General features: G+C 40.6%; 1 protein-coding gene across 3 annotated transcripts in view; it reads left to right on the top strand.

Annotated features, from left to right (window-relative positions):
• Window positions 1-13,921, top strand: part of LOC120523992 (stAR-related lipid transfer protein 13-like) — a 546,464-nt gene that overhangs the window by 102,474 nt on the left and 430,069 nt on the right. For 2 of the 3 annotated variants that reach the window (XM_039745760.1, XM_039745759.1), the window contains 2 exons: window positions 4,035-4,175; window positions 13,887-13,921. The exon at window positions 13,887-13,921 is cut by the window's right edge and continues 112 nt beyond it. In XM_039745760.1, coding sequence (XP_039601694.1) covers window positions 4,068-4,175; window positions 13,887-13,921 — 143 coding nt within the window. In that variant the 5' untranslated portion in view covers window positions 4,035-4,067. Of the gene's footprint in view, window positions 1-4,034; window positions 4,176-13,565; window positions 13,654-13,886 lie in introns of those variants that run through there. The other variant, XM_039745763.1, reaches the window with a different exon arrangement.

Genomic DNA, 13,921 nt, shown 5'->3' with positions numbered 1-13,921 from the left:
GGCTTCACAATCCATACTAACGCCTACTTTCTCTGCTGTTCTTTTTCCGATTTTCTGCGCCGTCACCATCTGATTAAAGCTCGTGATGTCCCTACATTGATGGATTGAAGGCCAGAGGTCCACATGACCATCATCATCAAATTCTTCCATGTGAAGTCTGAAAACCATGAGGACTGATTGAGATCATTTATGTTAGGTAGAATACCAAGAAGGTGCTGGGTGGTCTCGTGGCCTTGGAACCCCTGCAGATTTTGCTTTTTTTTCTCTCCAGCCATCTTTTTTTTGTGTTTTTTCTGCCCTCTCTGGCCATCGGATCTTACTTTTATTCTATGTTAATTAGTATTGCCTAGTTTTGTTTTTTATATTTTGTCTTTTTTCTCTTTCTTCATCCTGTAAAGCTCTTTGAGCTCATCATTTATATGAAAATGTGCTATATAAAAAAATATTGTAGTTGTTAACTACAACTATTGGTTCCTGCCTTGTGCCCTGTGTTGGCTGGGATTGGCTCCAGCAGACCCCCGTGACCCTGTATTCGGATTCAGCGGGTTAGAAAATGGATGGATGGATGGACAAAATTCACATAACAATGTATTCAGTCTTTCCATCTAGAATGGAATTACGCACAAATAAAAAAAGGATGATTGAATTTATAATTAGCAGCAGTGGCGTTTCTGACTTGCAAATTCTAATGGGGGCCACATAGACCTTGGAAAGAGCCATCTGCAGACACAGCATAGAGTGTAAGTGTGTGTGTGAGTGGGAGTTAGGGAGTGAGGGGAGGAGTGAATGAGGGAGTGAGATAAGGGGGAGGTGACAGAGGGACAGTTGAGCACTTAAGGAGCAGCACTGACGTGACTCACTCCTCTTCCATGGCGCATGTCAAGATTCCCGAGGCTCACGGAGCTGGCGAGTGTAGGTGGTGTTGCCTCAGACTCCGAGTGAACAATGTGAAGCTGGAGCCAGCGGGGAGAATCTGCATACAGAGAAAAGATTATTTGAGCTGCATGGAAGAAAACATTATGGTTGGGTCTGGTGGTAATAGCTATTGGTGTTACATCTCAACAAGACAGGAGATTTTATTAAAAGAACCAGGTAAAAAAAATCTTGCTGAAATTCTGAAAAATCAAAAATCAAATCAAAGTTCACAAAACACAATGCAGTTGCACAAAAACAAAAGTAACAGCATGAAAAGGGTTTTGTTTACCCAATCCTGGATAAAGGGGGTTCATAAGTGGTGATTGAGAATGTTAACTTATGTACATAATAGTCTTTCATTATTTAAAAAGTAGTTATCATATTCTCTCAGATTTTATAAAATTCTTCTCAAAGACAGCCTTATACTAGATGTGTTATCAGACACATGCATTGATGTAGGCATCAACTGTAGCTCTGTGTTTTACTATAATTTGGTTAAAACAATTGTTTACCAGCATGACAAATGGACGTGCTCTTGTAGCTTGAAGATTTTGGCTTCCCTTCCTCATCCTGACAGGTTTTTCACTTGTGCCTAATTGATTCCTTGTTCTCTACTTCTTTTTGTTGCCTCTCAGCCTTTACTGATAAGATCCTTCACAGGCAGCAGCAGCACAAATGTTCACACTGTTTCTACTGTCCTCCACACTATGACGCTCTAAAGGCAGCAGATATACATTTTAAAACATCAGCTTCAATGTCACTCACCAGAACTTGGAATAAGGATTACCACTTCAATAAAATACAAACCAAAGCTACTTGAGCTCGTCTGAGGTCCTAAAACTAAGTAAGAATGGGAGAAATGGAAGTAAATGAGACTGAAAATCCGATTCCTCCTAATATTTCTTCCAAGTCTAGAATTGGATACTATGAATGTCCTTGCATGCCTCTCTTTCATTCATTGTTTCAATTTCCTAATCCACTTTGACCAGTATAAGGTGACAGAGACTATGAAGGAGGCATTGGGTTCCATGCCTGGGCAAGGAGAGCCAGTCCATCACAGGGCACTCTCATGAGTACTTGTTGCTCTCTTACTGGTGTCTTCTATCACTCTCATTGTAATGTACTGTGTATGACTCAAGAATGGAATGACGCAACACAATGGAAGATTTGGACGAGGTTGTTTAAGTCATTACTATAAAAACACTAAAGACTGGCTTGTTCAGGACCAACAGTCCATCTTCATCTCACCACATCAGATGTGTAAATGCTTGTCTGATGCTGTCCATTCAATCTTTCTTGCACTGCGGCTTCTATCTCTTCTCACAAATAGTTTAAACAAACTTCATCTGATCCAAAACACCACTGCTGAAGATAGATAGATAGATAGATAGATAGATAGATAGATAGATATGCACTATATAATAGATAGATAGATAGATATGTGAAAGGCACTATATAATAGATAGATAGATAGATAGATAGATAGATAGATAGATAGATAGATAGATAGATAGAAGAGTTGTGTTACCAGCAGGTAAATCTGTTTTAAGTTCTTTGTTCCTGGACTAAAAAAAGAAAGAAAGAAAAGAATTGCTGGCCACATTACAGTGTCAAGGTTCTGGCAGAGAGGAAGTGGAAAAGGTGGGTCTGTTGTTGTCCCTGGTTTCCTCCTTTCTAAGGATGTTGTGAGACGTCAAGCACAATGACACCTTTTATTGGCTAACTAAAAGATTACAATATGCAAGCTTTCGAGGCAACTCAGAAGGGGTTTGAGTGCCTTTACCTGTAGAAATTAGTGAATGAAGATTTATTGAACATTATTCTGAAATTTTTATTGTATTTTTGTTTTACGTGCTTATCTTTTTATACTTGCTATTAGTGTTATTTGTGCCTTTGTCTGTTTGTTCAATTGTATCTTAAATAATTTCCCTCAGGATTAATAAAGTTTTTCTGATTCTGATAGATGTGTTGAACTTTGCTGGATAGACTCCAGTGACGTCCTGCTTGCTCTGAAGTTTTCATTAGGACCCGTGTAGGCTGTTTATTCGTTTTCCAAATCTTAGAAATAAAACACACCAGAGTGCATATCTACAGTATCTGTGTCTTCTATATTGTGTATGATACATAAGACATACAGTGAAATGTAAGAAATTCCCATCAGATGTTGTGACTGCCATTTTTACTGCTGCCAGAGTGTCTGTCCACAACTTCAAAATGTCAACTAAAGATCTATCTCATTTGAATTCCAAACTTAAAAAACATGCTATACTTGAAAATCAAGAGACCATTCTGTCAGTTGTGCTCATTTATTCAGCTAACATTCCTGAAATCCCACTCAGGTACTCATGTATTAAAGCTGTTGAGGCTTCTGTTTCAAGTATATGACTCAATCAGGCCTCCCCCCTTTTTTAAAACAGCTAATTTTTAAAGTAAATATTCATCATATTTACACACATATTACATTAATTTATATTTAAACATTTTTAAGTCTTCCCTGGTGCCAACAAATGCACCCGGCTTTTGCTCAGATAGCACAAAGATACAAGACACACATTTACAGATTTGGTTTAATAATAACAGCAGTCATCAATATTATCCGTAATAAGACATTTTTCCTTCCTTAAATACTTTTTGACAAAGCTGTTTACCTGCACTTCATCATGTCACATTTCTCATTTGAATGATGGAACTTTTGATGCTTCTTGAGCATTTCCGATATTTTCAAGACACATAAGCAATGCAGATGTCAAGTTGACCGAGTTTAGCGATGACAATGACCACCTGTCACTAACATTTGAGTGCACCCCAAGCTGTCGGCCCCTCTCAGTTCCACAGACTGCAGTGAGGTGTAACTGCATGACTGTGAAACTAATCATCTGGTGGTGTGTGTTTGAAAACTGCTCCTGACTCGCCATTCACAACTGTGAAAATTAAGCCTCATCATGGTTTTTAAGACATTTTATAAATTTTAGGTGAGTGGGTTCAGTTTTTTGGTTAGGGTGTGATTGGTCTTCTTGTGCCCTTGAGATGTTTCTGCTAATTTAAAAATCTCCTGCCACAGTCTTATTAAATTAAATAAAATTTTATTTCTTACATGTTATGCTTGCCTACCTCCCTAGAAAGAAGATGTGCAATCTCCATGGACTGAATCAATGACACAACTTATGAAGAAACTGGACCAACTGAATCTTGACATTGACGAAGCCTTGAGTTCAAACTCTTCTCCATCTGAAACGCCAGCAGTTCAAAGGAAAAATGCGGTAAGTCTGCATGAGCGTGAGAGATCAGTTTTTCTTACTCATATATATACTCACCTAAAGGATTATTAGGAACACCATACTAATACGGTGTTTGACCCCCTTTCTCCTTCAGAACTGCCTTAATTCTACGTGGCATTGATTCAACAAGGTGCTGAAAGCATTCTTTAGAAATGTTGGCCCATATTGATAGGATAGCATCTTGCAGTTGATGGAGATTTGTGGGATGCACACCCGGGGCACGAAGCTCCCATTCCACCACATCCCAAAGATGCTCTATTGGGTTGAGATCTGGTGACTGTGGGTCACTGTGGTAGTACAGTGAACTCATTGTCATGTTCAAGAAACCACTTTGAAATGATTCGAGCTTTGTGACATGGTGCATTATCCTGCTGGAAGTAGCCATCAGAGGATGGGTACATGGTGGTCATGAAGGGATGGACATGGTCAGAAACAATGCTCAGGTAGCCCGTGGTATTTAAACAATGCCCAATTGGCACTAAGGGGCCTAAAGTGTGCCAAGAAAACATCCCCCACACCATTACACCACCACCACCAGCCTGCACAGTGGTAACAAGGCATGATGGATCCATGTTCTCATTCTGTTTACGCCAAATTCTGACTCTACCATTTGAATGTCTCAACAGAAATCGAGACTCATCAGACCAGGCAACATTTTTCCAGTCTTCAACTGTCCAATTTTGGTGAGCTTGTGCAAATTGTAGCCTCTTTTTCCTATTTGTAGTGGAGATGAGTGGTACCCGGTGGAGTCTTCTGCTGTTGTAGCCCATCTGCCTCAAGGTTGTGCGTGTTGTGGCTTCACAAATGCTTTGCTGCATACCTCGGTTGTAACGAGTGGTTATTTCAGTCAAACTTGCTCTTCTATCAGCTTGAATCAGTCGGCCCATTCTCCTCTGACCTCTAGCATCAACAAGGCATTTTCGCCCACAGGACTGCCGCATACTGGATGTTTTTCCCTTTTCACACCATTCTTTGTAAACCCTAGAAACGGTTGTGCGTGAAAATCCCAGTAACTGAGCAGATTGTGAAATACTCAGACCGGCCCGTCTGGCACCAACAGCCATGCCACGCTCAAAATTGCTTAAATTACCTTTCTTTCCCATTCTGACATTCAGTTTGGAGTTCAGGAGATTGTCTTGACCAGGACCACACCACTAAATGCATTGAAGCAACTGCCATGTGATTGGTTGATTAGATAATTGCATTAATGAGAAATTGAACAGGTGTTCCTAATAATCCTTTAGGTGAGTGTATAATCATAAATATGTGGTCCTATTTAAAAAGTAAATTGATTTTCTGTGCATAGGATACTGCCAAGTTTAATATGTCAAAATGTACAGGCAATAAACAGGAAGCAATGAAAATGTAAATGAAAAGACAAACCCAAGAGCTGAAAAGCACTACTAGACTCTTCCAAATAAGAAAGAGATGGGTTTGGTCATGCGTCGGTCAGACTGGTGTGCCTTTGTCACTCTTGACACTCCTAAATGTCCATGATTCATGGTGCCCATGGCGTTAAGTGTTGTGCAGAATAGGCAGAGGAGGGTTGTTGGATGGTCTGAAGAGGGTTCACAGAAAAATATCTGAGTTGAGCTCATCTCATCTGTTCAGGAAGAAGGTTGCTGGTGTTAACACATCTACCTTCCACTTAAAAACTGATCCCATAATGCACATGGATTTCCCATGTAGTTGCAACATTAAACAGTTTTGTTGCACAGTTTTATAATGCTAGTAATTTCTCAGAGTTACCGAAGCAGACTCATAGAATAACTAGATGTGTTTTCTAGACTCTTCATTTTTGCACATGATCTTCATCAAACTCAATGAATCCATCATAAAGAGCATTGTATGTCTAGTTACTATTCAGGAAGTGGATGTAAAGGTTGTGCACTCCTACAACTACTTGGGGGTCCACATCAGTGACAGATTAGAACACAGGGGAACTATATATGAAAGGGCAGAGCAGGCTCTTATTCCATAGGATATTGCATCCTTTTAATGTGGGTAGTGACATCCATCACATCTTCTGCAACTCTAAGATGAAAGAGCAATTTTCTTCACTGTGGTGTGCTGGTCCGGTAACATCACTTCAAGAGAGGTCCATCAAATCAACAAGTTAATTAAAATGGCAGGCTCACTTAAAGGATGCACTTTGGACCCCTTGGAGGTCGTAGTAAAGGAGAGAGTTAAAACAAAACTGAGTGCCATTATGAACAATGCTGTACATTCTGACACACCAACACTGAGAACTTTCAGCCAAGGAGTGTGTCAAAAAAAAGCCGTGGGGCCAATATGTCTGCATAACACCTCACTAGGACTGTGACGGCCAAGTCAGAAGCTTTCTTTCTTTTTAATTTTCTTGCTTTTCAACAACAACAACATAATTTATTTCTATAGCACATTTTCATACAAATGATGAGCTCAAAGTGCTTTACAGGATGAAGAAAGAGAAACAAGACAAAATATAAAAATAATATTAGGCAATACTAATTAACATAGAATAAAAGTAAAGTCCGATGGCCAGGGAGGACAGAAAAAACAAACAAAAACTCCGGACGGCTGGAGAAAAAAAAATTTGCAGGGGTTCCAGGCCACGAGACCACCTAGCCCCCTCTAGACATTCTACCTAACATCAGTGACCTCAATCAGTCCTCATGATTTTCAGGTTTCATGGGAAAGAATTTGATGATGGTGATCATCACGGTGCTTTGATCAGATGGTGGTGGTGCAGAATGCAACAACAGAAAACCGGAAAAAGAACAGAAGAGAAAATAGGGGTTAGTACAGATTTCAGAGCCTCCATGAATGATAATGATAATTAATTGAATATATAGAGCATCGGGATTAAACTAAAATGAAGCTTTGAGAAAGCCATATTAAAGTAATGTGTTTTCAGCAGTGTTTTAAACTGTATCAGCCTGGCAAATTCCTATTGGCAGGCTATTCCAGATTTTAGGTGCATAACAGCAGAAGGCCGCCTCACCACTTCTTTTAAGTTTAGCTCTTGGAATTTTAAGCAGACACTCATTTGAAGATCTAAGGTCACGATTTGGAGTGTAAGGTGTAAGACATTCTGAAATATAGGATGGAGCGAGATTATTTAAGGCTTTGTAAACCATTAGCAGTATTTTAAAGTCAATTCTAAATGGCACAAGTAACCAATGTAGTGACATCAAAACAGGAGAGATGTGCTCGGATTTTCTTTTCTAGTTAAGGTTCTAGCAGCTGCATTCTACACTAGTTGCAATCATTCTTGTGTGTGTTCAGACTATAGCATGTGTTTATATATGTATACAGTATATATATATGTATATATATATATATATATATATATATATATATGCTGTATATATTCTTTTTTAAGCCTGAATTGCAATTTGTTACGAGAAGTCTTTGTTAGGGTCTCGTTATGTAGCAGTAATAAGTAATAGATGCATTTTTACAGTGCCTAAACTAATGTGTTACCCAAAACTCTTGCATGCTGCCATTTTCAACCATTTTCAGCCAAACACTTCCATTCATCCATTATCCAACCCGCTAAATCCCAACACAGGGCACAAGGCAGGAAACAAACAGCAGGGTGCCAGCCTACCGCAGGGTGCACACACACACACACACAGCAAGCACACACTAGGGACAATTTAGGATTGCCAATGCACCTAACCTGCATGTCTTTGGACTGTGGGAGGAAACTGGAGTACCCGGAGGAAACCCATGTAGATACGGGGAGAACATGCAAGCTCCATGCAGGGAGGACCCAGGAGGCCAACCCGGGTCTCCTATTTGCGAGGCAGTGGCGCTACCCACTGCACCACCGTGCCGCCCCCACCCAAACACTAGTTCTATTGAAATCAATGGTAAGGCTCATAAAACGGTTCTAAAAGAAATCAAATGAGCATTTTGGAAGCATTTTTACAGAAAGTCACTGCCTCGTTTTGGATGAAACGGCTCATTGAAACAAAAAAAACAAAAAACGGTGATGCTGAGCACATGCATGCTTCAGTCATCTAGCACTTGAATCCCTGAAGCTTATGAAAAAGGCGTAATGCTGGGCCATCTTAAATTCCTTCACACTTCTTTGTCGAAATCTATTTTTCAATTGTGTCAAGCAGCCTGCTATCCCATCCCCACCGATGCAGCTGAAGTCGAACACAAGGTTCTTCCCCGCTAAAGTCTGTTTATTTGGATGTTTGGTGTCTGGAGTTGTACAGGGTAAATAATATTTCATTATTTGCAATACATACATTTCGTGTGTGTTCCGTGTCTCCAACAACCTGGATAAATGTAGGATGACAGAAAATGTGAGGCAAGAAATGTTAAACACAAAACTAAAAAACAGAAACTTTTTTCATGTTATAGTAACTGACAAAATGCTGACGTGAAGTGTATAATGTGTGAAGATTGAAGTCCAAATATCAAATAAACACTTTTGCAAAAGGTACAATAAACAAGTGCTCTTTTATTCAAGAATATAACCAAAGAAAAAGAAATCATTCAATTTGCATGTTGCCGTCAATGAGTAAAAACCCAATCCCCAATATCAATCAACGCAAAGTCGATGTGTCTGCTTGGCAGGTGCAGAGGTAAGAACTGCTGCTCAGTAATCAAATGGTGGCAGGCTCGAGGCCAGGCTCCTCCCCAATTTGAACTGCTATTATTATTACTATTACATAATAAAAACTTATATTTGATTTGAGTCTGTAACACCTGGTGTAAATATTTGCTACAAGTAAAAGATTATTTTTTTATTCAGTTTTATTCTGTCAGTAACGTTCACGTGGTACAACAAACTTGCCTCCCCCTCTCTGAGTTGATGCCTGAGTTGTTCTTTTCACAAGAGCAGTAATGACCGCATTTGGTGCTGTGGTTAATGCCTGCTCAGAACTATTTGTTGAACCAACAATCAAAGATACAAAGCCCCACTATTAGACTATCATGTGCACTTCGACAACAAAGACACCTGTGCAGAACATGTAAAAGCCGACAGATTTGCTGCAATGTCGGAGATCTGGCAACATTTTGTTGAGAACTGTGCTTTGAGTTACAACCCAGGGCAACATATTACTGTTGATGAGCAACTGTTGTCCTTGCAATACATCTCAACCAAGCCTGAGAAATGTGGCATAAAGTTTTGGATTGCAGCAGATTTGGTAGACGGAGCACTTTTGCAATGCCACTCCTTATTTAGGAAAAGATCCCAGTCATCCAATGCTGTTTCATAAAGCCGTTTCTGGATAAAGACAGAACCGTAACAACAGACAACTTCTTCACGTCGCTTGTGCTGGCTAATAGACATCTGCACCACAAAACAACTCTACTTGGTACCATAAATAAAGTGGGACTTCCACCTGCAGCTAAAGTCACTTCAGTATGCGAGGAACTCTCCACGCTAGTGTTTAGATCTGGAAGTGCCATGCTGACACCCAAAAAGAAGAAGTCTGTCTACACTATCAATACAATGCACCATAACACTGAGATTGTGCAAGATCGGAATACAAACCACCATGCTCAAATTATAACTTGTGTTCAAATGACATGGAGCTTTCAAATAATGATGTTTTTATGCATAGGCATGGGTGCGCTCAAGAGAGGCAGAGACAGATTTGATGTCATTCAAGTGGTTCCTGGAATATAAAATAAACACTTTCGCAAAGGTATAACGAAACAAGTGTGCATTCTTGTTTCATTATACCTTTGTGAAAGTGTTTATGTGATATTTGGGCCAAAGTCTTCACACATTATACACTTCACCCCAGCATTTTGTCATTATTACTATAGCATTAAAAAAGTTTCCATTTCTTGCCTCACATTTCCTGTCATCGTGCATTTACCCAGATCATTGTAGACACGGAATGAACCTGAAATTCATGTTTTCCAAATAACGATATACTATTTACCCTATACACTTCCAGGCACCTCACACACAGATGAAGAGCCTTGAGCAGAGAGAACTTCAGCTGTATTGGTGGGTAATAGGATAGCAGGCTGCTTGCTGCTTGTGCTGATTGACATATTTGCAAAACAAAGACGCTGATGAAGAGATGCAAAGGATGCCTGGCATTACGACTTTTTTGGTAGGCTTCAGGGATTCTAGTGCTAGTGACAAGTACTGAGAGGGAGGTCAAGTTCGCAGGTTCTTTGCAATCAAGTGACAAGAATTCAACAGAAGTTATAGGTATACATTTAATTTTAATCAGGTTAAAGTTTAGTACAGATGTTTTAACATATTGGCACAGTTGTGGCACAGAGCTGGTATTCCTCCCTCACAGCAGAAGCTATATAGGGTTTGTATGGTATTGGGTGTTTCACTGAGAAGTATTACCTATTTTAACACTAAATACTAGAAAAGTGTCAGTAATGCTTTTCAATTAAGAAAATACATTTAGTGAAGTTAATAACATCCATCCCCTTTTTCCAACCCCAATCTAAGCCTCCTGGTTAACATTAGCCATTTTACCACCAGATCACACTGTTTCAGAGTATATTTAGTAAATGACTGAATTAAATCTAAATAAATACGCACTATCAGAGCATGCTCCCAACCTCAGATGCTTTATTGTTAGGTTTGTGTTGCTCGATTGCACACCACACACTTTTTTTTGCCAGTGCAACTGAACCCTGAAAAGGATCGTTGCACCGTCAACTACAATTGCTTGTTGCCTTACAAACAGTGCTGCTGTCATAATCACTCTCTCAGTGACCCTAAACTGGGCCAATCAAAACTCCCCCTTAGCTCATGCAGGATTAAATACTGTATACAGGCAGTCCCCGAGTTACGTATGAGATAGAGACTGTAGGTTTGTACTTAAGTTGAATTTGTATGGAAGTTGGAACAGGTACATAAATTTAATGAATGCTATTGTTGACCGACTGTAACCAAGTGCTCTGCCAATTAATGATGGAGTTTCACCTCTCTGACCCTTTTATTATTTCAACTTTATTTTCAATGGTGATGGTTTTTCTCTTCTTTACTGTATCACCAGCACTTACATCAGATTTGTGTTTCAGAGACATTCTTGAAGGGTGAAGATAAAAGATTAAGATGAGCTCTTCTGCACAGCACTTTACACACTATCACAATAGGAAGGCACCCGTCATTAACACGTCTTATTTACTGACAAGAAACAACTTCCTGCTATGTGCGTAACAGTATAAGCAGGCTTACTATTGACAATGAATGGGGGCATCGACGGGCGGTTCATCACCAGCCCACCTCACAGTTACCTCCGCTACAGTATGATGCCTGCAGCATCTGATAACCAAGAATGAACATGGTGCGGCCAAAGGCGGGTAGTGAATCGCCCCTATTCAATAGGCAGCCATCCGATGCACACTACAATGGCTACCCCCCACCGCCCCGTTCACCCTCAATGGCCTCCGTTCAGGCACAACCGGGTCACCGCTTGCAGCCTTACCACCTGCCCACTGAGAACGAATGGGGCAGCTGTGTGTGGTGGGTGGGCAATGAAACCGCTTGCTGCCGGGAGCTGCCGAGAGACACTACACTGCTCGGGCAGAGAAATCACCCCCCGCCAGCCTCTGTCCAGCCACCGCTTGCAGCGTCCTCAGGCTGAAGATGACGGAGCGGCAGTTATTCAGGCGCATGTGTCGCAGCTGCAGCCCCGTTCGTATGTCGTAGGTTGGATGTCCGTAACCTGGGGACTACCTGTATATGAATATAATGTACTTTCAATTGTTTTGAGTTGATTATCTCCTTTCCTCATCAGCTCTTATTAGCCGGCTAATTCATGGACTTACATGTGTAATCCTAGAATTTTTCAGGATGCTGCCTGCCTCACAGAGACTGCAGAATTGTCCTCTAGACTCCCTTTGCTGCAGAATAAGATGAACTCAATTTGTGTGATCTTGATGAAGACGACAACTGCTCTTTAGTACTATGATCTCCAGGATTAGGAACACTAATGTCAAGTAAAACATTCTAGGAAACACAACAATTACCTCACAACTCAATAACACCTCACAGCCTACAAAATGGAGATTATGTCATTCATATTTTCCATACAAAATGCTTCTTTGAAAACACTGGCAAGATGCTTGAGAAATGCTTGAAAAACACCTGGAAAGATTCAAATGAAGTAAAAAATAAAATCAGAAAAACGTTTGTAAAAAGTTATTAGAAAGCTTGAAAAATGCTAAACAAATGTTGGAAGTTTACAACGCTCAAGGGTGAACGGGGCTCTTACAGAAGTGAAGAATCAGTAATGAGAAAGTGGAGTTCATTCATCCATCCATCCATTATCCAATCTGCTATATCCTAACCACAGGGTCACGGGGGTCCGCTGGAGCCAATCCCAGTCGACATAGGGCGCAAGGCAGGAAACAAACCCCGGGCTAGGTGCCAGCCCACCACAGGGCACACACACACACACGGGACAATTTAGGATCGGCAATGCACCTAACCTGCATGTCTTTGGACTGTGGGAGGAAATCGGAGCACCCGGGAGGAAACAGTGAAGTTCATGGTGATCTCAATATGAATTAACCGTAAAGTGCTTGGTGTCCTTCAAGCTGATAATCTCAGCTACCAGAAGGCTGGAGCTGTCGTCGCTCCTTCTATAAGTTTTGCTCCTTTCAGTCCATGAGACAGTCCATTGCAGTGTGAAGGATTCTCAGCTCTAAGGTATGCTTGTATAATAGGGTTGTTTTATGCTCAGGCAATGTTACCATCCTGGGCCACTGCCTTTGGGATTTGAAATCAGATCTTTCACAGTCTATGAAGTGTGTGTGGGAAGCTCAAACCTAGGCGATTTAAAACAATATTTTTTTAGCTCAAGGAGATTTGGATGATTTTCCATCTAACTATTCACTGTGTGATAAGCTTGCTTTGCCTGGGCCCTGCCACACTTGCAGCCACTTTTCTGAAGTTGAAATGCATGCCATTTTCTGTATATAGAGGTGGCCTGTTTTAACAATGGCTCATTGAATTTTCTTCTGCAAGAAGGCCATCTGCTGTTTTTTAATAATAAATTCAAGTGAAGCCTCCCATAATCTCATGCATTCAAGTGGAGTAGGAAGTGCTGGGCGTTGCTGTTTATTTTATGTGAAAATCACATTACAAGACTGAAGGCACCAAATCGCAATGCTGTCATGCAAACCTTTGGTGAAGGTTGTTATCGTTTGATTTAGATTGGTTTTTTTTTGGATCTTTGATCGTTTCTCCAATGAGACACTGTCAAAATGTTCCCGGAAGTCAGCAGCACACTGTATATTCCACAAGTCCCATGAAACAAATGTCTATTGTGCTGGCCCGCAGATCATGCTGTTTACTGTCAGTTTCTCATGATGCCTTGCGTCATGCTCTCCACCATCAGGAAAGCACACAAGTGGCCATTTGTAACTTAGCGTAGACGAGCCCAGCTTTTTGAAATGGAGCGCTAGGCATTGCTGAATTCTTCTCTTTTTCAAAGTGGATTCAAGTCAGCCAAAAATATTGAGCAAGGTAAGGCTGATTTCATTGTCTTGTCCATTTGCCCATTACAGCACTATGTTCTTTATTAAGATTTTTGTTGTCCTCAGCTGAAGAATTACTGGGCATTGTGCACATTTCTTATTTTTCTGATGCAGAAACAATCATTTCATTTGTAAAGAGCTTCCTGTTTTACAGCATGCCACCCTTACTGTACCTTCTAGACTCTCTGCTGATCGGTAACTTGCTCTTTTCTGTCTTTACAGTTTGCTCTTACTGTGGATGCTTCGATTACACCAGT

Source organism: Polypterus senegalus, chromosome 2 (assembly GCF_016835505.1).
Source record: "Polypterus senegalus isolate Bchr_013 chromosome 2, ASM1683550v1, whole genome shotgun sequence".
In the NCBI taxonomy this organism is placed as follows: domain Eukaryota; kingdom Metazoa; phylum Chordata; class Cladistia; order Polypteriformes; family Polypteridae; genus Polypterus; species Polypterus senegalus.
Note: the sequence above shows the minus strand (reverse complement) of the source record. Positions and strands in the feature narration are given on the sequence as shown.